This window comes from Myiozetetes cayanensis, unplaced genomic scaffold, assembly GCF_022539395.1.
Source record: "Myiozetetes cayanensis isolate MyiCay16 unplaced genomic scaffold, myiCay2020 scf4, whole genome shotgun sequence".
Taxonomy (NCBI): domain Eukaryota; kingdom Metazoa; phylum Chordata; class Aves; order Passeriformes; family Tyrannidae; genus Myiozetetes; species Myiozetetes cayanensis.
In genome coordinates, this window is record NW_026087631.1 from 62,930,872 (window position 1) to 62,954,783 (window position 23,912).

The 23,912-nt window shown below is 41.1% G+C and overlaps 1 protein-coding gene across 1 annotated transcript in view; it reads left to right on the forward strand.

The window, feature by feature from the left end:
- The first annotated feature begins 4,438 nt into the window (after nucleotides 1-4,438).
- The window catches only part of CCBE1 (collagen and calcium binding EGF domains 1), a 96,339-nt gene continuing 76,865 nt past the window's right edge, over nucleotides 4,439-23,912 (forward strand). Inside the window, exons 1-2 of the mRNA XM_050329888.1 lie at nucleotides 4,439-4,566; nucleotides 4,693-4,773. Coding sequence (XP_050185845.1) covers nucleotides 4,466-4,566; nucleotides 4,693-4,773 — 182 coding nt within the window. The 5' untranslated portion in view covers nucleotides 4,439-4,465. The remainder of the gene's footprint in view (nucleotides 4,567-4,692; nucleotides 4,774-23,912) is intronic.

Consider the following 23,912-nt stretch of genomic DNA (forward strand, 5'->3'; position numbering starts at 1 on the left):
TTTACCAAACATACCTCTGTGAGAAAGCAGAGACTTTTTGTCTCCTAGGTGGATTAAGTGCCATTCTAGTGTTTGTGGTGAGAAGTATCTTTTCTCTGCCCCAATATTTTAATTTGATACATGTTTTGTTGGGTGTTTCACATGTTGGGTTCCAGATGCTGGGGTTCTTGTACTTAATAGGCCAAATAAATAAAATAAATAAAATATTTCACTTTCACAGTTTCCTATCTTTTCAAGTTACAGAAGGGTGTCAGGGACAAAGAGCTAAGAGGTAACCTCCTTCTCCGCCTTTTTAGCCCTTCTTCACATCATCCTCTGCTCTTTACCATCCAAATACAGCATTCTGCTAATACACCAAGGTGGTGGGTTTGATTCACTTAAGAGTTGGACTTGATGATCCTTGTGTGACCCTTCCAGCTCAAAATATTCTGTGATTCTGTGAGATACAACTTGGTGCCACTGTGTTCTCAGCACCCCTTTCTACCTTTTCCCTGCTCTGACAGATGCTTGCTTTTCTCTACCATTCTCCTTCAGGATGTAATACTTGTTTAGAACTGGGCATAACCTATGGTCCTCTGATGTTTCTTCAGCTTCTTTATCTTCCCTGGTTTTCCTTTTTATTTTTTTTTTTCTGTACTTTCTTTCTCTTCTTTCCTGTCCCACAGCTGCTGCTAGTAGATCATTTTGAGAGCTTTTTGCATTCATTCCTAACCTTTTCTCTGCCTATTTTATGCAGCCTTTTTACAGACCAGGTAACTCTGTCGGTCATGGAGAGGTTGGAAAAGAAATTCCACCTCTCTCTGGGGAGCTAGATATAATTATTTAGGACTTTTTTTCTCTCTCTACTGACTAGTTCTGGCTTTTTTTCTGAGATGGAACACTGCCCTAGATGCCTTCTGGAGTTGCAATGGCTTGGGAAATCTTTATGTTGCCCAAGCCTGAGTGAGTGTTTAGCAGCTGAGCTTGGATTGTGCGATATTCCTTGAAAGTAGAAGTCTACACCTAGACAGGTTCAGTTTGGGCATTCACCTGGAAGAGAACCTAGTTCACAAATGACCATCATGAGGCCTTTTGAATCTATAAAGTGTCCTAGACCCAAGATGTTCTTGAAAACCTCTGTTTTCTGTTTGTTTACACCTTCAGTCCTGCTCTGATCTCCCCAAAACATATCAATGCTGACAGCTGGAGACCTGGCACTTGATGCAAACAAGATGCTGTAGTGGAATTAAGATTATTTACAGTAACTGGTTACTTGTTTTATTTTTGAAGCAGATGGAAAATGCACTGATGAAAATGTCATTTATAAATGGATTAACAACAATCACAGTGCATACTTCTGAAAACTGTAGTGAAAACATCTAAGAAAAACAACAAACCAAAAAAAAAAAAAAAAAAAAAATCCCAGCACATCTCCCACCCTCTTTCTCCCCAAACATCATGGTCATAGTTCATTTAAAGGTGGGAATAGGAAGTAGGGAATCTTCTATGTTCAAGATCATTATTATACTTCCAAACCTCTGTCTGCATTTGTACTGACCTTAATACAACATCTCTGATGGAGGTCAGTAGGACAATTAATAGCTGTTCAAGGTTGTCATGGATGCAAACAACCTGAGTGTATTTCTAAAGACTCAGGGGAGCTCTGTACTTCCTTCTTCTGTCCTACAGTGTGCTGAAGTTTTTGCCTTTCCACTGTGGAAAGAGCATCTTCAGATCTGGGCAGTGATCAAAGTCTGCATCTAGGCTATTCCAGTTACCAGCAGTATCCAGAAAAGAAACTTGAATTTAACAACATCATTATGAATGAACTGCAGAAAACAATGCATCTTCTTCCTACATAAACAGTATAAACAAAACCTCCGATAAACACTTTACTACATGGAATTCCTCATTCTTTTCTTTGAGAGCATTCCAAAATTTAGTATGTAGCTTAATCAACTTCATACATGCTTAAGCTGGGCAAGTCAAAACTAACATGACCCTGCACAAGGATAAGCATCCCTTTGCACGAGAAATCACATTCTGCTTATTTACTATATATGAAAACAGTCCCAATCATTCCTTCCCTGAGGCAACAGGAACATTTCCATGTTTCCTTAACCACCGTCACCCTTCAACACTTTCCAGGATGCAAGCCTTGTTCTCAGGATGACCCTGGCTGCACGGTCATTAAAACTGAGATGAAGCTGATGAAGCAAAATGACCAAACCCTCAACTTTAATGTATTCAGCTGCAATAGAGTCACCAGCTGAAAAGTATGGTGTTGTTTAACCCCTCTTTTCAGTCAATTATTGGTCACACTGAAATTCTTTTGTATACAAAACTTTGGGCCCTGTTTTGGCAAAGAGTTGAGTACAGGATTATCTTCACCTGCAGGTTACTTTTTTTTAAATTAGCAAGGCTGTTTGCATGGGTTAAATAAATACATGCGTAAGCTGATATAATATTTTTAATTACAAAGATAGTAGTGTGTTGATACAGTGCTGTGTGGGTGGCAGGCATTAAAACAAAGACGGGGAGATGAGTTAAGCAATTCAGGTAGTGAATCAGATCTGTACTGAGTGGCAAAAGTTCTGGGAAAACACCACCTTTTTGAAAGCATACTTATACCAGGCCTGTATTGGGATCCTTTTAAAATCAAAGTCCTTCTGAAGTCATGACACTTGGGTCTGGGCTGGAAATCATCCAAAGGGTTTCGGCTCTGTGCTCGAGTATGATCCAATTTCTTTTAAAAATGGAGTTTTGGGGAGGGTCTGTGACCACTTGTGGAATGTGGTAAATTAAATCCTTTGTTATCTATATTCAGACATCAGAGGGGTTACAGCAGTGCAAACCTCTCTTCATTTCAGGCCTTGTCACTGGATACTTTCTGCTTGGAGCAGGAGGGTAAGGAACATGATGTGGAGACAGGTGTCTCCTGAGCTCTTGGGTCCAAGTACCCAGGTCCTGCTTTTGTTCCTGTTATCTCCAAATCAGGAAAGGCTGTCTGGGAGAGATGAGGGCTTAGCCCTGTGAGAAAGCCCTACAATTTTATTGGCTTCAAGACAGAGAGTCCTGTCTTTGCTTACTCATTATTTGTATAAAGGAAAAGAGAAGTAATTATGACAGAATAAACATCTAAAACATCTTCTTGAGAGCAAAAGTCAGAAAGAAGGGGAAAAAAAACTTCTGCCATGCAGGACTCCTTTGCTTAACTGAACACAAGAATAGATACAATATACAGTGTTACCCGGAGGACAAAAATACCTTGAAGTGGGCAGTTCACAGCAGATACTGTGCAAGTCAGGGAAAATTTCTGACAAGTCCTAGGGTTTCCCAAGAGTCCATCTATCACTAACCTTCTTCTGGGTACTGGACAACATACCGAAGTGATTAACATCTTAATCATAGCTGATTCATATGTGGGGATCTGCATTGTTTATTTATTTATTTTGCTATTAGGGTTTTCCTGTAAGAGACATGGAAAACTGAGGCACAGAATGGTGGAGTGAGTTGCTCAAATGTTGCCTGTGGTGGGTCAAAAAATAAAAGTGTATTGCTGAAGTCTTCTCACACCGCTTTATTACTTCTGTACTGGTTTAACAGAGGAGTTGCAGTTTTTTACCTACATATCCCTTTTAAAGCCTGCAGACTTTTCTGGTTGCCTTAACATATAAGTACAATGTGTTGCTCACACTTCTCTAATTTTTCTGGCTGCAAAGTGAGATCATTTGTGCTGCAGGTGAAAGAGAGTGTTAGTAAAAGCTGATTTGCGCCTCCTCATTTTCCTGGACCATTTCATGCTTGTAGGAAGTTACGTGGTGATCAGCACCAGTGCATGAGCCAAGCACTTTGCAAAGGCACGGTCGGTTTGCATGTTTGCTCCCCTGGTCCCAGGCAGTTTAACCGTGAAAACAGAATATAGTACAACGGGCCAGACCTGATGTGCTACTTTATCACAGTCTGTTGTTGTTAATCTCCTTCCTTATGAATGGTGGGGAAGTGGCAGCCATACACAAGGATAAACAGCCTTCACAGCAGAGATGCTTTGAACTGCTCTGCTCCATTGGGGAAGAGATTTGAGATAAAGCCGAATCTGGAAAGCATCAGTGAAGGTGCACTGAGAGCCGCTGATCACCCCCACCGCTGCGGATCTTTCAACCACTTTCCGCACCCTCGTCTCCCGCTTTCCCCGTGCTCCCCGCAGCCAGGGGGCCAGGAGGGGACCAGGGTGTGCGGGGGGAAATGTTGATGCCCCCTGACTCCCACCGCACATCTGCCGCGACCCTGCCACATCTGGCCGCCGCCCCGCCGCGGGGCAGCATCTGCCGGCACATCTGGGCGGGCGCGGCCCCTCCCCGCGGGCACATCTGGCGGCGGCGGGGGGCGGCCCCGCGGCGGGGCGGGAGGAGCGGCGGGTCGGCGCAGCCCCGCCGCCGGCCGGGGCGGGCAGAGCCGGCGCGGCGCGGAGGGGAGCGGCGGCCCGATGGGGCGGCCGGCCGGCAGCCTGGCCCCGCTCCGGCTGCTGCTGCTCCTGGCGCTGGGGCACGCCTGGACCTACCGGGAGGAGCCGCAGGACGGCGACAGGTGGGTGTCGCGACAGCGCGGCTGCTCCTGTGCGTTCCCCTCCCATCCACCACCTCCTTTTTCTTTATCTCTTTTTCCTTCCAATTTTTTTTTTTTTTTCTAATACTACGGCTTTACGCCTTGCAGGGAGGTTTGCTCCGAGAACAAAATCGCCACCACCCGCTACCCTTGCCTGAAGCCCACGGGCGAGCTCACCACCTGCTTCAGGTGAGTGCCGCGGCTGCGGAGAGCGGCGGGGAAAAGGGGCGCGGGGCACACTCGTGTCCTCGGCTGGGGAAGGCAGAGGGAAACACTCGGGGTTAGTGTCAGGGCAGGGGTAGCAGCTGTGGCAGCTGTTTGCCTCCCCCCCGGCTCTGTGCTAGCCCATCCCGGCGCTCCGACCACCCCGCGCACCGGGGAGCAGGTAACGTCACATCCCTCTCGCTGTCGGCATCTCCCTTGGCAAGTCCTACGATTGTCCCAGTGAAAGGTTTTAGTAACACTGCAAACGTCACCTCCGAGACACCGCTGGAGAGGGCGCATGTGGTTCTGGTTGCCGTGTCCCGGCCACCGCCAATCTCTGATGCGCTGAGAGGGGCTTCCTCTGACTTGGGTGTCCAGGAGCACGCTGGATCTACAACTGCATCAGTGGCAGGATAATCAGTGAGATCAACTGGATTCGTGCCACACAGAAGACATTTTCAGTTAAGATAGGTGAATCATACCCTCAGAATGAGCAACTTCTTCAGCAACCAGCTCTGGGGGAGGAATTCAGCAGAGGCCTCTCGAATTAAGTACGATAAATCTTAATTCTGAGTTTTCATTTTTCTACTGTGTGTTTGAGAAACATCATCTGATTCAGTGATGACAACTGTCCAGAACAGTTGACAGTAGATGTGCTTTTTGAAGAAATGTACACAAAGTGTGAGCACACAGGTATCCCTTTACTGATGCCGTCCTGTTAGTCCCGTCCCCACAGATGAGATGCGTCATGCATGAAAGCTGCTTTCTGTGAGAGGTTGCTTTGTGGAGGCAACTGTACTCTGCCTGTGTGTGTATGCTTGTATGTGGCAGGGAGCCACTTATGTATACCAAAATATGACAAGGCACATCAACGCATGTGAGAACTGTTACAGAGATTGTCCATTTCTTCCCGATGTGTTTTGTGTTTGGCAGAAACTCCAAAGAGCTGCAGACACATAGTGCAACAGTGCTCTTTGTCCCTCTCTTATGCTCTCAGGGCTGGTTCGTGCCCTCCAGCAGCCACAGCTACCTGGAATGGTGTCCTGCTACTGCCCAGTTCTTAGCAGCATTAGCTTCCTCACAGTTCCTGGGAAGAGCTCTGAAGGGAGTGGAGACCACACTTCACTCTTTCCCTTATCATCTCTCTCCTCTCCCTGTGAAGGTGAGGCAGAGCCCACTTATAAGCAGCTCTATAGCACCCAGCAGCATATAACACCTTTTGGAGAGGGGCAGTGTGTCAGATTTGCAGGGAAAGATGGTACTTGGTTGAACCTCAGCAGTGTTTCCCTGGTTTGGGAGCAGAGCATGTGTGGACAAGGTTGTGCTAAGTGGGGAGTTAGTGAATGAAAAAGCCAGAGTAGGAGATGCGTAAAGCAGCACACACATGACCATCCTGCCCCTTACTGCATGTCCCAAAACCCAGCTGAGGAAAGTAGTTCTGCTTTATGTGTGATGGATGAGGAGGGTCCACTGATTGCTGCAGACCACCATGCAAAGAAAGCAGGACTGTCCAGCTGCTAAGTCCCACTTGTACTTTCTTTTGTCTTTGCTGAGGTATTTCTGACCTTTGGGCTCTAGTTCTGCTGAGCCCTCCCTCCCTCCTCAGCTCTTCCTCTGCACAATCCTGAGGGGCATTCACCATCTGAAATCAGTGCAGTCCATGAATGAGCACTTCCAAATTGCTGCACTGAACTCTCTGTTGTTTAAGTTCATGTTTTCAAACCTTTTCTTAACTATGATTTCTAAGTCTGCTTTGCTTTAGAACAGAAAAAAAATCAATTTCCATGTAATCACGTATTTTCAAGGTCTAACCTTTAGGGTCAGGTGAGGGTTCTGTTCCTCACCCTGTGAGCTCTCTTTCGTGATGCCCATATGCACAAGAGCAGGGCAGCATCTCTGAAGCAGAGGTGTGTGGCTCAGTAGAGCAGCTCTGCAAGGAGCACATACCTGTGCTGCCTTGTGTTGCCAGTCCTGCCCCTCAGACCTGTGTCGTGTTCTGACATGGACCACCAGCTTCATCCAGCCATGAAAGTGAACCTCAGGGAAGAGCAGCATCCCCACTGCTCCTGGTAGCAAGGTGTGCTTCCAGCAGGCACGTGGGATTACTCTTGGCAGAACACATTTTAATGTAAGATTCATTAATCTTTTGAGGTTGGAGTTGTTAACAAGATGACAGGAAACTTGCGAGTGTTGACTAATCCTGGGATGCCTCAAGGCACATTTTGTTTCATAAGACATTTAGGAACTTTAGGATTCAGTTTTCATCTCTGGAATGACAACTTACACTTAAAGAACTTCAGCTCGATAGAAACTCAGCTGTGGCTTTAAGGAGCTTTTGCTTCAGGTTTCAGATAAGCTTGATTTTGATACTCTAGTATTTATTCTTACAACACTAGGTTTTTTATCTTCCTAGGCAGCTTTTTTCACAGTATTTCACAATTACAATAGTTATGTAATTTATATACATTGTTAGAGGTAGATAAAAGGATAGTTAATGTGAGCTTCTCTTTTCTATTAGCATACACACCTAACTTCTCTAGGTCAAAGTACATTTCATGTAGAAATTAAACAAACTTACACAAAATTTATCTCATGTAATAACATGTCAGGCATAAGGCAACATGCACCACTACTGATGGTCTGCTGTGCAATTAGTTAAATGGAAAAAACTCCCCCACATCTGAAGTCAGATGTCAGAATTCCTGAGCATAATTCTTGACGGAAAGCAATCTCACCCTTTTATTCCTTCTGCTGGGATTAGTCATGAAAATCAGCATGTTTTCAGAGAACTTCAATAAAAATAGCATCTTTTCATTGCAAAAAATATTTCTTGATTATTTTTTTTTTAAGTAGATTTACTTATGAATAAAGATGAGCCAAATGGAGGGCCAAGCCAGAAGTGGGGCCAAACACTGAGAATATATTGGCATCTTTCCCTGCAGTCATAGCAACCTTGTACACAATCAGATGGTTTTTTGGGTTTGGGTTTTTGTTTTTTGGTTTTGTTTTTTGGGGGTTTTTTGGGGGTTTTTTTTTGGGTGTTTTTTTTTTTGAATGTGTGCTGCCTGGCCCTGGGTTTAGTTTGAGTTGTATTTTTTTTTTACATATCCTTTGTATTTATTTTCATAAGAGTACAGAGGAACAGATGTAAAAAGCAATGGGAGTTTATACAAAATCTTTTCAGTGGAAATCCCATTTAAACTCTTGTATGTAACTGCATAAAGTACCGAATATGTGTGTCCTCATCAGGTAGGTACAGAGAAGAATTTCTGCAGATTTGTTGGTAATGGAATGGTCCAGTAAGGCTTAGTTTCCTACTGTATGTAAAAATTCATCAAATTTGATGAAATTTGGGCAGCATGAGCATATGAGGCCCCAGTCCCTTGTTCCTGTCTTCTCCAGTTATTTGGATGTGATGTTAGCCTATTTCGCTCTCAGACAGACTTCTAACAATTTTTTGGCATGATAAATTACATGAATGTTGTCGTGCTTCTTGAGTTATCACTTGCCTATGACAATTCAGCTTGTACATCCTGGCAGCAGTCCTTTTCATTACGGCCCTTCCTTCATTTTCATTTTAAACAGTGCTACTGTACATTGTTGCTGTGGTCCAGAAGGAAAAGCACCATCTGGAACTGTCATCCCCTTTCTTCATCCTAATTGTGTAGCTGAGTTCCCGTAAGGGAATAGTAGAAATGATAGTGGTTATGTTGCTTCCAAGTTCAGGAGGATCGACATCTAATCCGGTACAATTTATTAATTGGAGTTGCTCCTTTTCAAAAAACAGCTTAGGAGAGCTAAATATTATATTCTGTTTGAATTCAGACAGTGTACTGAAAATTATTCAGGAAGGCAATATACAGACTTAACAGAAACATTTGCTAGTGGGAAGCTGTTTGCCCATCACCAGTTGTAAGAAGATTCAAGCTTGAAACATATGGGAAAATGTGAAGAATTTTATCCCCTGAGTGTGCAGATCTCTTTGTCTACTAGACATTTAAATATTGTTGCAATTTGACTTGAAAGAATTATTTTTGCTCCTTTTCTGAAGATTTTTATAAAAATTAAGTATTAAATTAAGCAAACCATACATGAATCAGGCAAATGAAAATTTGAACCTGGATTTTGAATAGACTGGAAGAACACTTTGGCCATTACCTTTGCGGTCAAAGGGAAGGTTTGAGATTTTTCTTTTATTCAGACAAAACTATTATTCTAAATTAGTTGACAAAACCAAGTTGACTCTTGACATAGTGAGAAAAACTATCCGTCTTTCTCTGACATCACCATAAGCACTCTCTCCTTCCTGCATTTTTTGCTGAAAATGAAGTGTGCAAGGAACATGTTATACACTAATTCTATGTGTGTAGTAATGGAGAACTGCTCCTCATTCTTCCTTCTGCAGGACCAGTGGGAAGTAGAAGGTTTAGAATTGGGGTGCTTGGCAGAACAATCCCAGCTAATGATGGTAAAATCTCTGTAAAGATAAGACAAATCTTTACATATCATATCTACAAATAAGCTCCATATTGTGGGACTTAAATCTTGGCTTAGAACTTAATCAGAAACTTTTTTTTTGGTAGTTATTTTGCAAGCAAAAGGTCTTTTAAATAGGATGAGCACATTTCAATGTAGGTTGTCAGCATCTTCATCTGATATTTAGCAGCTACATGTATTTTGCAGAGGCCTTCCCTGCATTTCAGGTTTTAAATTCTGATGTAAAAATTTGTTCTACACACTCCATAACAAAAAGACAATTCAAATGCATTGCGGAAGAAAATGCCTGTATTCTTACACCCTACTTAGTTCTGATGTTAACCAGAGATTGCATGCCTCAAAAAGCATTTCATTTTACTCTCTTGAATGCTGATACTGCTGGTGAAGCCTACTATTTTTATAGGCTGTATCATTTTGCACATTCTTAAAAGATAAAAGTAATTGCTAGTAAGTTGGATTGTAGCTGTTTCCCAAAGAGCAGCACTTTCACTAATATGCCCTTGGGGACCACATGCAATTCCTCGTTCCCAGATACTCAACAAGCATGTTGCAGAGTTTTCCAACATGAGAAAAAATTGCTGTATACAAATTTTAGCTTTCAGCTGGCGTGAGCAAGGATAACATTTGGTCCTCTTACCTTCTGAATTTTAATAAATTTTTCTTTTATAGTTGCTGTTGCATTTCCTCTCTGAAGTTCTGCTGACCCTTCCAGTTTTAGTAGCACTGAAAAAGCCCCAACTGATATACTAAAATATGACAGTTAAACAGGAAACCTACCTGATTAGAGCAAAGTACTGCTTTATCTCCAGCTATCTTGCAGGGAAATGCACTGCATGATGGAAAACTGCTGAAAATTTAAGAGAGAATATGATTTCAAATTTTGTTTTGGTTTTAGAGATCTAAACATTATACAACAGCTGTAAATCCACATCTGCCAAGAGATGTTTCAACAAACAAGCAGCTCTTTTTTTGAGCGTAGCTTTGTGGTGAAATGCCATGTGAGCTGCTGTCCCTGTGCATCACTCAGAGTGGCCTCAGCATCTGAAACATGCCCACGTAGACTGTGAGGACTACTGGAAAGGGCTGCAGGCACTTGGTGATCAGATTGAAAATGAAGATTGTCAGAACTTACAAATTTGTTCAGCCTATGAAGAAGCCTGTGAATATGTTTATAGTACTGGGCCTTTTTAACTCTGTATCAAACCATCACCCTGAAAGCCATGTGTTCAGCAGCTCTGTGATGTGTGACTTGTGCTCTCCAAGTCTCACTTGGACTTGCTGACCAAGTCTCACTAACATTAATTCTACTAAGTCATTCATTAGCATGGTGTTTATGGAGAAATGCATTAAATATAAGTGTTCCCCGAGTTAAAAAGTTTTCCTTGTCTTTTTCATATATTTTAAAAAAAAAAATCTTCCAGGGAATTGTCATCACAGGTAGAATTTCATATCTATCAACAAATAATTTTTTTCTTCAATGCACTATTTCTTTACAAAATGGTGTATGCTACAATGATGCCAAGAGATTTTTCTTAGCTTTCCTTGTTGTTTTTGGGTTTGTTTTGGTTTTGGTTCTGTTTTAATCACTATTGCTTTGGAATTAGCACTTTCATTTTCATACTTCTGACTGCAATCAGTCCTTAGTTTTGCTTGTTTCCTTTTGCTGTGGTTGCCAGAGGAACAGATTGCTCACAGCTACTGAGACATATTATGAATAACTGCTGGTTAAGAGTAACACCAATGCCACGCAGGTATCTGTAGGCTTCAGTACCACATTTGAGTGTGCTAGGCTTTCTGAGTCGCTTCTCTGTCTCAGGTGCTAGGGCTAAGAAGCTTAATTATTACTGAATTTTGGTGAGGTTAGGGACACTTTTGATCTCAGCAGATGTGGATGCTACTGGCTGTAGCAGAGACTCCTGCAGCAAAGCACGGTCCTCCTGAGGGTTTCCTGTGCAGTGTCTCCTCTATACAGCCAGTTCACTCCAAAATGAAACAATGTAATTAATGGTCTTTAAGAACATTGCATAATTACTGCGAGTGGTGCTTTCAGGTAGGATGTGATAATTAAAGGATGAGGTCAGGCAAGTGGTCGTTCATGTAGTCCAGAAGTTTTTGATGTTCACATCAAAGCAGTTGGGAGAATTTTAAAACTGGCAAGCCAAGAGCTCTATGATAAGTGCCCTCCCTGGTGGTTTGATTGATAATGAAATCCAGGTGCATTGCATTATGGTTTTCATCTACAAAATATGGGGTTAAATATGAACTGACTTTCCTGGCCATGTCGTCTAGCTCAGAGATTCCAGACAAACAAAATAGTAGCCCCAGGGCCTCCCATGGCTGGTACGAAATATGTAATAAAAATAGACCGCCAAAGGGAACAAGACTTTTGTAATTATCCAAAGTATTGTATGTGCTCCCTAAGGTCAGGCTGTTTTGTCCTTAAAAAAGTGATTGAGGTCTCTCTTGGTAACAGGAGGATGTTATTAATACTTACATTACTGCTCCCATTGTGATAGAGACACGTTTAGCAGGGTTGTTCTGTAGTGGTGGCAGTCAAAATAGGCAAGACAGAAAAGGCAGGAATGAAAATACAAAGATGCGGAGCAACAAGGATGAGAAAGAACAAAAAAAACCCAGGGCATGGAGCAGGCAGAAAAAAAGAATTAATGTAGCCCTAAAAAGAGAAAAATTCCATCTCGTTGGTGGTTTGTGTGACAGATACATGTGTGACAGAAAGGAGGTAATCACTCCCCAGAAAAGTATAATTAAAATGCTTCCAGGCTTCTATTTAAGTAGAACCCAGGAAAACAAAACATCAGCCAAAATCAGACAAAAACCCATACACACACACCCCAGGGAGGATTCCTGTTCTCCCAGCTTGGAGACTTGAGCTAAGCTACAGGCACTGATGTATCTTCCCTTGACAGCCTCTCCCTTCCTTCCTTCCTCAGTCTGGAAAATCTCTCTCCCTCTCTGTCCCTCTCTGTAAACTTTGGGTCTGTGCAGGGGCAGGAGGAACAACTTAGAGGCAGATATTTAAATTGCTCATTCAGTCTTTGCTAAGTTAAGTTGCCCGCACTCCTTGTCATAGAGTTATTGGGAAGTAGCTGAGCATGAAATATTTAAATTACTCTTAGAAAAGTAGATCAGGCTTGCTGAACTTCCCAGGTTAGATGGGATTGCCCATATTCTACTGTGAAAGCCATTGCCCAGTACAAAGAGCATGTGGGCAACAGTTTTTCTGAGAACTCTGCTGTGCTGATCTGTTTTTCTGTGTGTGCACAACAGGGTCACACAAGGCAGGTTATGTGCAAGATGTCTGGTGTGGCCTTTACCACTGATGTACAGATGTGCAACAACACTGCACCTGGGACATATCTCGTTTCAGATTGCATTCACTCTTGTGCAGTGCTGGTCATTTTGGACACCTGTGATTTTGGGTCTCATTGAGACTGTGCTGAATTCTCACAATCTTGAGTTTAATCTCTTGGTTTTGCCCCCACTGTAGAGCCCCAGGTCCTGAGGCGGCTTGTCTCTCAGTGTGTGAGTCACTGCTGCATGGCTGATACCCATGTCACTTCTGGGTGTCACAGCTGGAGCTGTTGTGATGGCACAGAGCTTTGTGGTGAGTCAGTGACAGGGAGAAGATCTGCTTTGGAGACCTTCACTTGAATTGCTCTTGCGTCCTACAGAACCACATGGGTCATTCCAGGGTTCCTCTTTTTAATCGTGCCTACCATCAAAACAAGCAAAGCTGACTTTGATTACAGTAAAAAAAAACCCAGACCTTGCCCTAAAATCTGCTCAGAATTTTTTTCTCTGTATTGTCCATTTTCTGTTTGCTTGGCTTCAGTTTTCAAACTAATAGTGGCTTCTTTTGTAAACTAACAGTAGCAAATGTCACTCCGCTGGTCTATTTTGTCATTTCTTTTACGGGGTTCCAATTGTAAGCAGAAACAATGGAAAGCAGAGTCCATGCAATGTTGACTTAATTTCTTCTTGGCCTAGTGAAAGAAAGCAATTTGTTTGCATCTCCTCAAGGGTAGTTCTCTTTAACAGCTGAAGAGAAAAACAATTTCAGTTTTAGACAATAATCTCAGAGCTAGTTGTGTTTGGAAAATCCTTCTCCCTTAAAGAGTGTTTTCCATCATGTTGTGTTGATTTCATTGTTGAACCTGGTTCAAAAAATGAAGTACAAGACTGTCAAGCATTTAGCATATGTCCAGCTATTAAAAATATGTTCTGAATTTTTGTTAAATTTAAGTTCTGACCACATTCCTTTCAATTCATGATCTGTGCTGGAATTTGAATAAGATGAAATACACAGTGATTTTATTCACTCTATTAACTTTAGCAGCCACTGAGTAGTAAACATACATCAAACAGAATTTTTCTGCATCCTTTTCAAATGGTCTGGGAGATAAAGTGGTGCATACAGAGTGTGTATGTGGGAAAGAGAGGCAAAATCAAAGCTATAATCCGAGTTTTTAGATGGATTGTTCTTGGAAAATGAATAAGCTTATTATAGGTCAAAGGCAAGTTATGCTGCAGTGAGAGTTTTGAGAAATATAGGACAGTATTCATCTGGGCAAGCAAGTGTATTACAGACAATAGTCTTTCTATGGAGAGATTACTGGTGCATAGCTTCCAATGTTAAACAGCAGTGTTCGTGTTGGTTTCATCGTGTCATTATCATCCCTCGAGGGAGAGGGTCAGTCACCTAATTCTCCATGACAAGACATGTAAGTCCAAGAATTTAGATGGTACAGTCTGCAGAATGGATGAAGAAATACATTAAGTATTATCATAATATTTCATAAGAAGGGGTATATGCTGAAAATTTAGAAATTTTTGAAAATACCCCAAAAAAATGTATCTTTTTGGATGCATTTTTTTCACTGTAAATAACTTTCTAGCAGGAGCTCCAGTGTCCCAGTGGTATGTTAATAATCACATGATCACATTCAGCACATTTAATATATGTTTTAAATCTAACATCTTGCCTATTCAAAGATGTTATTATCATACTCAATTTTCATTATAGAGTTTATTATCGTAGCTGCACCAAAATAGTGATGATGTTTCATATCCATTGCTCTCTGGAATTCTGACAAAGCCCCTTAGTTTAGAGATTATTGCCTCTGAGAGTTGAAATGAGTTCTAACTCAAATGAAAATAGCCAAAGGGGAAATCGTTTAATCTTTAAAATAGTAACTGCAGGAAGAGGGGAAAAAAAAGTGTGAAAATGGGGTTGTGGGTCTTTGGTATATCTAAGTGGTTGAGAAGGGGAGAGTGAGAAAGAGAACTGAGGGACCAGGGGTCAGCAGAACTACTGTTTGGTAAACGCTTAATCCTATAGGGAATATGTGCTTTTAACTGCAGCTTCCTAGGGCAGGAGCAAGGAGCACTGGCAGACAGAAATGCTGGCAATGTGGGCTGATTTCTGACTGCTGCTTGGAAATCTGTTGCATGATGAACCCAGCTGTGGTCGGGCTGTTGGTCTGCATGATGGCCCAGACAGTCTATGGGCAAGTGTTGCCTCAGACTGTGACTCTTGTGGTGCCTCATTTGTTGGCTTTTTGATATGTTGCTTAATGTGCTGCCTATATGGAAAACAGGATATTTTCTTGGGGAGATGTATACAAGTTGTTTTATTTTTGGATTTTAAAAGCTTATTAGGTTTTTTTTTTTAATTTGTTTCTTTTGTGTTTTTCTTTTCTGAAGAAAATGTATGTCTATTCCACTGGGCTTTCTACTCCCTTGAGGCCTGGAGAGATGAGAAGCCTAAAGCCTATAGTTTTTGTTTGTTTGTTTGTGTTTTTGTTGGGTTTTGGTTGGTTGGTTGGTTGGTTTTTTGTGATTTTTTGATTTTTTTGTGATTTTTTGGTTTTTGAGTTTTCATGGAAAAATTCTCATTTCAGGCTTTTCTGCTTTTAAAATGAATAAAGAGAAAATTGAATGTGCTTAGAAATGGAGAACGTGGGATGCCTTTTTATTCTACCTTATCCTGCTTGCCCTCTAGCTTGCCTAATAGCAAAACAAAAGATACTAAACACGTTACTTCTGAGACTGTTTCACTGCCCAGTGTCACACTTTGGTTCCCTACATTTAAATTCTCCAAACAAAATGCAGTAAATTAGGGATGACACAGGGAAACGGGGGGACAACCTGACACTTCCCAGTTTTCAGGTATTTCTTTTAGGAGTGGGCTTTAGGTGTCCAGGCTCGGATTCCTCCGTCTGTGGAGGAAAAGGTCAATGAGGAAAAGGGAAAGAGTTACCCTTCAGAGCAAGGTAACACGTCCTATTTCCTCTTAGTTTTAAAACTTCTTAAAGAGAAATGGAAATTTTGCTGTGATATCACCTCAGTGAAGAGCTTTACCCACAAAAGTTTCATAAAGACAGAACCTGCGTACCTGGTATCTTCTCTGGGTTCGAAGTAGACTCAAAGTGCAGTCAAACTTTCTCCTTGTATTTAGTATTAAATTAGGTCTTTTTCCTTCATAAATTTCTCTATGTGGCACAGGAAACTACTGTCATGAATGTGTCTGCAGGACTGGTCCCTTTTTGATTTTTCTTAGAAGCTTGGTCCCTGCATGGGCACTAAAGAGGCCGTAGGAAAAGATTTGCAGAGGTTTGCATTTCCATAGCTCTACTGACTTCCCTGGACCTACACCAAAGTGCGTCAGTTTGGGAATTATTCATAATTATTCTTAACATTCCATGAAAAAAAAAGAATGCAAAAGGATGTTAAAGCAGATTGAAGGCATCTTACCAACAAAGCAAGTTCTCTGCCTGGTTTTCCAAGCTGAGATTCTTGGCCAGAGTCTTGTTTGTGCTGTTTGTTGTCCTCACAGTGACCCACACTTGAGCTGTGGTTTTATTGACCGTTCCTGGAAGGGTCCTGGACGGTGCCCCTCCAGATTTACATCAGTGGGAGCACTGCGATCCAGGGAGGAGATGTGGTTTAACCTTAGGATGGAATTGCCAGCAGTCCAGTTGTAGTTCTAGATCCAGGGGTAAATTTCTGTGCTCTTCAAGGAGCTGCATCATGCCAAATTCTGCTTTCACTTACCTTCTAAGATTTTCTATAGTATGTCAGTATTAGCTACTTCTCCAGCTATAAAATGGAGGAAAAAAGCCCAATTTATGCCTCTCAGGGAGAAAAAAAAAACTTGATAGCTTACACTGAAGATGTAGCGTTCTTATTATAGAAAAGAAGATTGCTGTAAATCAAGTGTTCTAATAACTTGCTGGGCTTTGTTTACTTTGGTGATTTGCTGTCATTCCAGTTCAACGAAATACTACTGTTTGAGATAAGAAGGAAAAAAATGTTCATTTTTAAAACTAAATTTTTTCATATCCACCAAGAGACAAATTAGATTTTTGTGATGTTTTCTTATGTTTCTAAAGTATCCAGAGTATTTCCACAGTGGGAGTAAGCTTATGGTACATCACTGGAACATCTCCAGTGAAAATAACTGTGGCAGAGTGAAAAGAGCAGTAGAAAACAAGTAGTCAGGAGCAAGACCGGCTAATGTACACATATATTTATTTACATGTCCTTGTTTGCAATATAGACCTCTGGATATTTTTAAGCACCAGGAAAAGTAGACTTCAAACATTTTTCATTGACCTTACAGCCATTACAGTTATAAGTAGTTCCAATGAAAAGAAAACTCTTCCAAGAAATTTTCCTTAAGGACTTGACAGAGATTGAATGCAGGACAAATATATCTTCAGGATGGAAATAAAGGGGAAACTTTCCTGTGTTCAGATTCTTCTTAATTGTGTATTAGGTCTTAAAACTCTGGCTTCATTCCATATTGTCCCATTTGTTGCCTTGCTCTGTAGGGCTTCTCTTTTGGAAGAAAGAACCAAACAAATCTAGCAACCCTTTTATTAAATGCCATCTTGACCTTGCTTCTTGGAAATATAATGGCCCAGAGGATGAAAAATTACAGCAAGTGTTTATTATTGAAATCCAGTCTCAGTTGTGAGAAGATTAACTGTTTCAAAAGATTCAATATCCTGTCTGCTGCAATGGGATGCATCTGGAAAAGAGCTGCAAAGCCACGGAGAACTGGAAGAGGCTGAGAAATGTCTTAATCTGTAGGCATGTGGTTGGTATTTACGGGAAATACTTGAGCACTGGAGTTTCAGAAGTGTCCTAACCAACCACCATCACTGACTGCCCTGTCACCTAAACAGGGCTGCTGTGGGGAAGACCTAGAGTGTTGCATCCTTACATCCTCCCAGACTGCCCAATGATAATGGCAGAGAGAAGCCAAATACGGGTTTGGAAGTCAAGTGTAAAATTGGTGTTCTGCAGCTGGATATCAATATCTGATTGAAAAGCTACTTTACCACTGATTTTTTGTAGGAAAACTGTGGTCCCTAAGCACATTTTATATAATGAATATTTCTTTGAAGGAGCAGGTTCTTGATAAATACAGAAGTAGATGCTAGTTTCTCTTGGAAATAGTTTTTATTTTTAAAATGGCTAAAGTGCAGTCTTAAAATAACTTCAAGCTTTTCCTTTCTCCTGGAGACAAAATTAAGTTGTCTTTGAAGATACTTTTACCCTATAGGAGTATAACATTCCCTATTTGAAAAATTCCCTGAAAGCTTTCATGATACTTTTATGAAATGTAACTTAGTTTATTGGACAGAATATATATAATTTTTTTTGCAGCCCTTCTTACCAAAATATGAGTTTTACAAGTAAATGCAAGATGTTTCTTATTATTTTGGTAGCAGACTTGGAGCATGACAGCTTATTTGTCCACTTTATTCTGACTAAATGCAAATCTTTGAAAGACTTTGAGAGGTACACACACCTGCTGCTTTTTGTTTAAATTTTCCCATGCTGATTTTTTTTGACACAATATTTATTTTTTTTTTTAATTTCCTTCTTAAAGAGTAAATTTTCCACAATGTACTTTTCTGTTAACTGCTCTGAGCTAGCTGGTGGGCTGCAGTTGGATGGTCAGTCATTCCCTTCATAAAGTCAATGTTTAGATGGAGGATTAGCCATGGAGCCCTCAATTTTTCCTTTTACAGCATATAGCTGAAAATCATAACAAAAGGAAATTATTTATAAAGTTGCCATCTCAGCTGTTGAAGTTAGAAAGGTTCTGGCAATCTCTTAGCTGTCTGTAATGGCAGAACATGGATTCTCTTGGAAGGAAATTAGGTTGAGATATGACAACATATACACCTAAAAATGCTACATAAATTGCTGTCTTATTCAAGACAGCAAGAATACCTTGTGGTTGTTTTTTAGTCCCTGTGAACAAAAAAATTAGCTGGAGCCAAGACCCCTTTTGCACCACCAGTGCAAGTCGAATGTAGCTCTGATTGCTTTGCTTTTGATAGGCTATGATTGAACTTCCCTAGATTTATGCTGCTCTAAATGATTGTGAAAATAAGGTTTAGCTCCTGGGACTTGGCTTTTGTGAAATGTCTCCCAGTTCCCATCAGGATGAAATAATGTGATTGTATTTTACAAGGAATCATCTAATTCAGTAGTTGTTGTGTATGAGCGGTTTTGGTTTTTTGGCACTCTTCTGCCTCACCATAGATTTTTAAAGTTATTTTTGATTGTGGGTTACCCAGGATTAAAAAAAACAAATTAAAAAAAAAACCAGCAACAAAAAAAGCCCCTGAAAAAAACCCAACAAAACCCAGCTTTCTTGCATAATTTGTTTCACTAGTCAGCAGTTCTGGGATGCCTCTAAATAAATAAATTATGTGCATTTTTTAAAAAAAGTTGGAAATCTTCAATGAACTGACGTATCTTTCCTAAAGAAAATAAGACTTCATATTTTTAGCCCTGTCTCATCAAAATCAGCATAAGTTTATCCTCAACCCTGTGATGTTCAAAGAGATGGGTCATCAAATCATTTGAATGCTTCACTCCACTGATTTTGGTAGAATTCAGATGCCTACATATCATCTAAGGACTTGCGCTCAAGTAGATGGTAAATGGAATAAAAAGATTATTAAGGATTGATTAATTCTGTTATGTAGTAGCACTTAGTAACTTACTGATGTGAAAAACAAAACAGGTCACAAATCTCATTTCAGAATATGATGAACTCTGTGTTCAATATCTTTTCCAAGCCAACTAGAATTCCCTCACCTTCAGATCACTTTCCCAGTTCTCTGAATTTTTCTGCATTTATCAGCATCCCTGAGCTGCAGAGAGCAGAAAAGAGGCTTAATTTTAAGGTTATGTGTGCTCCTTCCAAGTGTCAAGGCTCTCATACTCTCTCTTTTCCCTTGTTAATTACCCAAGAGTCTCAGCAGTGGTTTTTATCACAGATCTGCATTTTTCCCTTTCTAGATGTGTGACTAACTGATGCAGTTCTGAACAGATCACCATCAGTTACATTCAACTTTTCTTTTTCCTTTGCTTGCAAATACTTCAACTTTGTTAAAACAGTGCTGCAAGTAAGCAGAGAGACACAAAACACTTCAGCCTTATCAGTAATCTGGGGAGAACATATGAGTCTGACAAAGCAGGAATTGGATATTCCCAGAAGTGAGAAGCCCCACCACTACCAGGTCATGGCAGGTTTACATTGTCCTCATTTTGTGCTGTGTGTCATGGTACCGTGGTCTAAGAGGAAATAGAAGTCATGGATGTGATCACAAATGTAAAGATGCACAGATTTTGAACAGAAAATTAATCTTTGATCATTTTCATTCTGGAGCATGGAAAGCTGGAAATGCAGAGATGCAGGATGAGCATCTCTGAAAGCTCTCATCAGTCATGGTGGTGAAGAGGAAAAAGCCCATTAACTAGAATAAATAAGAGAAGAATCATGTCTTTGAAAACTACGGACTTCTTGCTAGAATTCAGAAAGAAATAGAGGCAGCCTTTCCTCTAGGGTATCCAGAACTGTGAGGAGGTGCTCTGCAGTGCCCCTTGTTCTGTCATCCGAGAAGAGCCAAAGGGTGTGCATCTCAGGTGAGAAAACTGCATTTTATGTCTGCTTTAAAGATGTCACTCTGGTCTGACTTCCTCCATTTTTTCCTAGAGGAATATATGCAATCACTGGAATGTTTGTGCTTTTCTAACACTCTTACTTGGTGGACCATTACCTCTGGTACTTACACGTTTGGGAATGAAAGAAAATAAATAGTGGTCTAAACTTGGCAGGAATTGATCCCCAACAGGGATTACCTAAAACCTTTGCTGTTCCATGTACCCTTTAAAGAGGTAGCTTGTTGTAGGTAAAATAAATTTATCTGGCCTAGGGGGAGTATTGTGGCAATTGTCTTTATCACGAGATGATGCTGCAAGGAAGAGGCTCATCAGCTGGCCGAGGCACAGGAGGGAAGGTCTGGTTACTGAACAACCAGGAGCTGGAAAAGCGTGGTGCCACAGTGTATGTGGTGAAGTATTTTCAGTAGTGGTGAGAAATTTTTCATACTACTGTACAAACCCTTGGTAAGACCTCAGCTGGAATAGCCTGAGCAATCCTGGTTGTTAACTTGCAAGGATGAGGAGGCATACCTGGTACAAGGCTTTCAGAAACAGGGGCAGCCCAAGTGATGGGAAGACAGAAGTGGTTTAGAGATGGAAAGAAGAAACATCTCTCTTGGAAAGGTACAAGCCAGTCTTAGATAGAAAGTTATATAGCTATTTGACTGATGATCAGTACCAAGCTTTAAGACCTGGATCCTAATGGGTTAGGTGTAGTGCCATATTCTTGTGAAAATCAGCTCCTGGATTTGCAACTGGTTTGCACCGGGAATTCTGGACATGGTGATGGCACCTTGTAGGCATCCATATGCAAGCACCTAACCTGGAGTTTTCTTCCCTGTGCTGCATAGCTCACATGCTTTCATTAGCCTGCAAAACCATGTACAGAGTGGTTTTCTTCCTTATACATGTCATGTAACTGACTGTTTAGTGGCCAGGCTGAGCCAGTGTATTCCCAGCTCACACAGGAAGGGCCAGTACCACCCTCACATTTAAGACACCATCAGCCCCCAGGCTGTGGCTGTGCTTGCTGCAGCCTGGAGTTTCTGTCAGTACCAGGAGGGTGTTGGGGACACCAGCTCTACCCCTCACACATGCACTGCTGCCTATGGTTCTAGCAGTGATGACTTCAGCAGGAGGGAAATCCTCAGACTCACACGTCATGGCCTGATGCCTTAAAATCGGATGCTCCTTCCTTTTTGGTGTTTTTCTGGCAGGGCTTTTAGCTTTGTTATTGAAAGTGGTGAATGTGGGAAATCTTATCTCTTGTCTGAATGCCTTCCATGGCTGTGCTCAACATCCTGTGATGGTGTTGCCTCTTTATGAACATCTCCCTTGTCATTGTTAGCATGGAACAAATATCCCTGGAAATAAACAAAACAAGGAAATACAGAAAATATTTGCTATAAAACAGAATTGTGTTTAAATTGAAGGTTTTCCCAAGGAGCTTATTATTACATATTTCAAGCAGGTTATGCTTTGTCTAGCCTTGAATGTTGACTTTTCCTTCCAAATCTTAGCAGGATAATATGGGATATTTTAAATGTCAGAGTCTCTTTCATGTAGCTAAATCACGACAAGTCTTTTGTACAAAATTATTTAAAAGCTGAAATGGAGTTAGAGCCTGAATGCCACGAAAGTACCTGAATTACTGAAAAATTCGATTTTTAAGTAGTTAACAGTGTGGTATTGTACTAGTTTTTGAGGGTGGGGAGAAGTGTTCGAGTGTGCTTTTCTCAGTGCTTGATCCACAGATCTAAACATCAGTCATGCAGTGTCTCCTGAGACGCTGTTTTGGGTAACTGCCACGGTGCCGTTCAAAGAACAGAACTTTTGCTCCTTATGAAGTTGTTCCAAGTGGCAGTTTTGGGATTAAATGTCTCAAGACACATGTAAAAAGAGATCTTTTTTATGTATGCCTGCCCAAATCTAGTCTGGAGGCTGCAGGTACATAGGCTGGCATAGTTTGGCTTTGTTTTACTTTACTGGGGGAGTGAAGAGGTGGGTTTAGGTGATTTTCAGAGCTGCTTGTTACCAGACAGAGAGCAAAGACTTAATCTGAAGGTTGACTCTCCAGTGACCCTTAAAGTTGGAATAACTGAGAAAGCAGCAGTTGCACCAATAAAAGCTGAAAATTAGCTGTGGGCTAAGAAAAGGGAGATTGTTGCTGTAAGAAGAACTGAACCAACGCCAGCAGAAAGCCGATACAGGAGCGACATGAGCGATATTATCTCCCCAACAGTCGTGACTGTGTTCCAGAGGCTGCAAGGTCAGACCCTGGGTTTGCTTAAGGCCACATGGAGACAAAATATATCCTTTCTATACTACTGTAAACTGGGATCTGAAACAGGATCATTAACATTATTAGAATGAGCTCTCTGCCTTGTGGAACTTCTCCGTGTATTTCTCAGCCAAGAAGGACAAAAGAGTCTTTGAAAAAATAGTCTCTACCAAGTCTGAAATGACTCAATGTCCAGAAAGAGTGGGGCTATGGCTCTATTTTCTGCTATTTGAAGAAATTGCTCCATTTAGATGATTTTTACCGTGAGTAGGGCCTTACTGTGGAATGAGGAATTACAGGATGAAGTCAATGCAGACATGTCTCAACTTTCCACTTAACTTCCAACCCAACATTTAGAGCTGTTTTCTCCTGACATTCTGTATGTAAGGGTAATTACCACAAATACCAGAGATTTTGGGGCAGATTCTACCCTTTTTATTACCTTTTAGGTCCTTGGGACATGAATGAAGAACACCTCAATCATGAGTCACAGTGGCAAACCATCACCAAAGGCATTATGATCATTTAACACAAAGAAGCCCAAGCTTGCCAACTATTTGCAAGTTACTGACACATTTAGTCCTAGGTACACCCATGAACAATTCTTTAGAAATAGCCACCACATGAGCTGGTAACTAATTACAAGGAGGGCTCAGGGTACTGGAGGGTACTAGAAGAGTAACACAGTATCACAGATACTTGGTTTTGGCACATTCTACATGGTGACAGCCCTGTAACGTCATGTATAAAGCAAACAGAGTGGAAAAAGTACAAGTAAATAAACAATACTGATGACTTTTTCCAGATCCTGATGAAATTGTAAAGTGAAATGTAATACTCTGTGTCAATTTGACAACCCGACAAGTTTGAGACCAGGAGGCAAAATAAGCTAAATGAAACGTTTTACAGAAAAGTAAGGTAGTTGGCTTTAATTCATGCTTTTTTTTTTTTTTTTTGGTCTATTTGTTTTCGTGTTTCTTTTTTTTAAAAAATGAAGATACTCACATGATGAAGTTACTTGCTGTAGGTCAATGTGTTCCAAAATGCAATGTGGAATGAACCAAATCCCACGCCTGAGTTTTGATAACAGCAGGCAGCAGCTGACACTTCAGTGCCACTGAGGAACCGAGATACCTTTTCAGATGGATCAGGTGGCTGGAAACACTTCCCACAATTTTATCCTATCTCCTCCTCCAATTTTAGCCATGGGTTTGGGTTTGGATTTTTTTTTTGAGGGGTGGGGTGGAAGGGTGTGATTTTTGTGTGTGTGTTTGGTGTGGGGTTGTTTGTTTTGAATTTTTTTTTTGAGGGGAAAGTTGTGGGTTTCGTTTTTTTGTTTTTGTTTTGTTGGGGT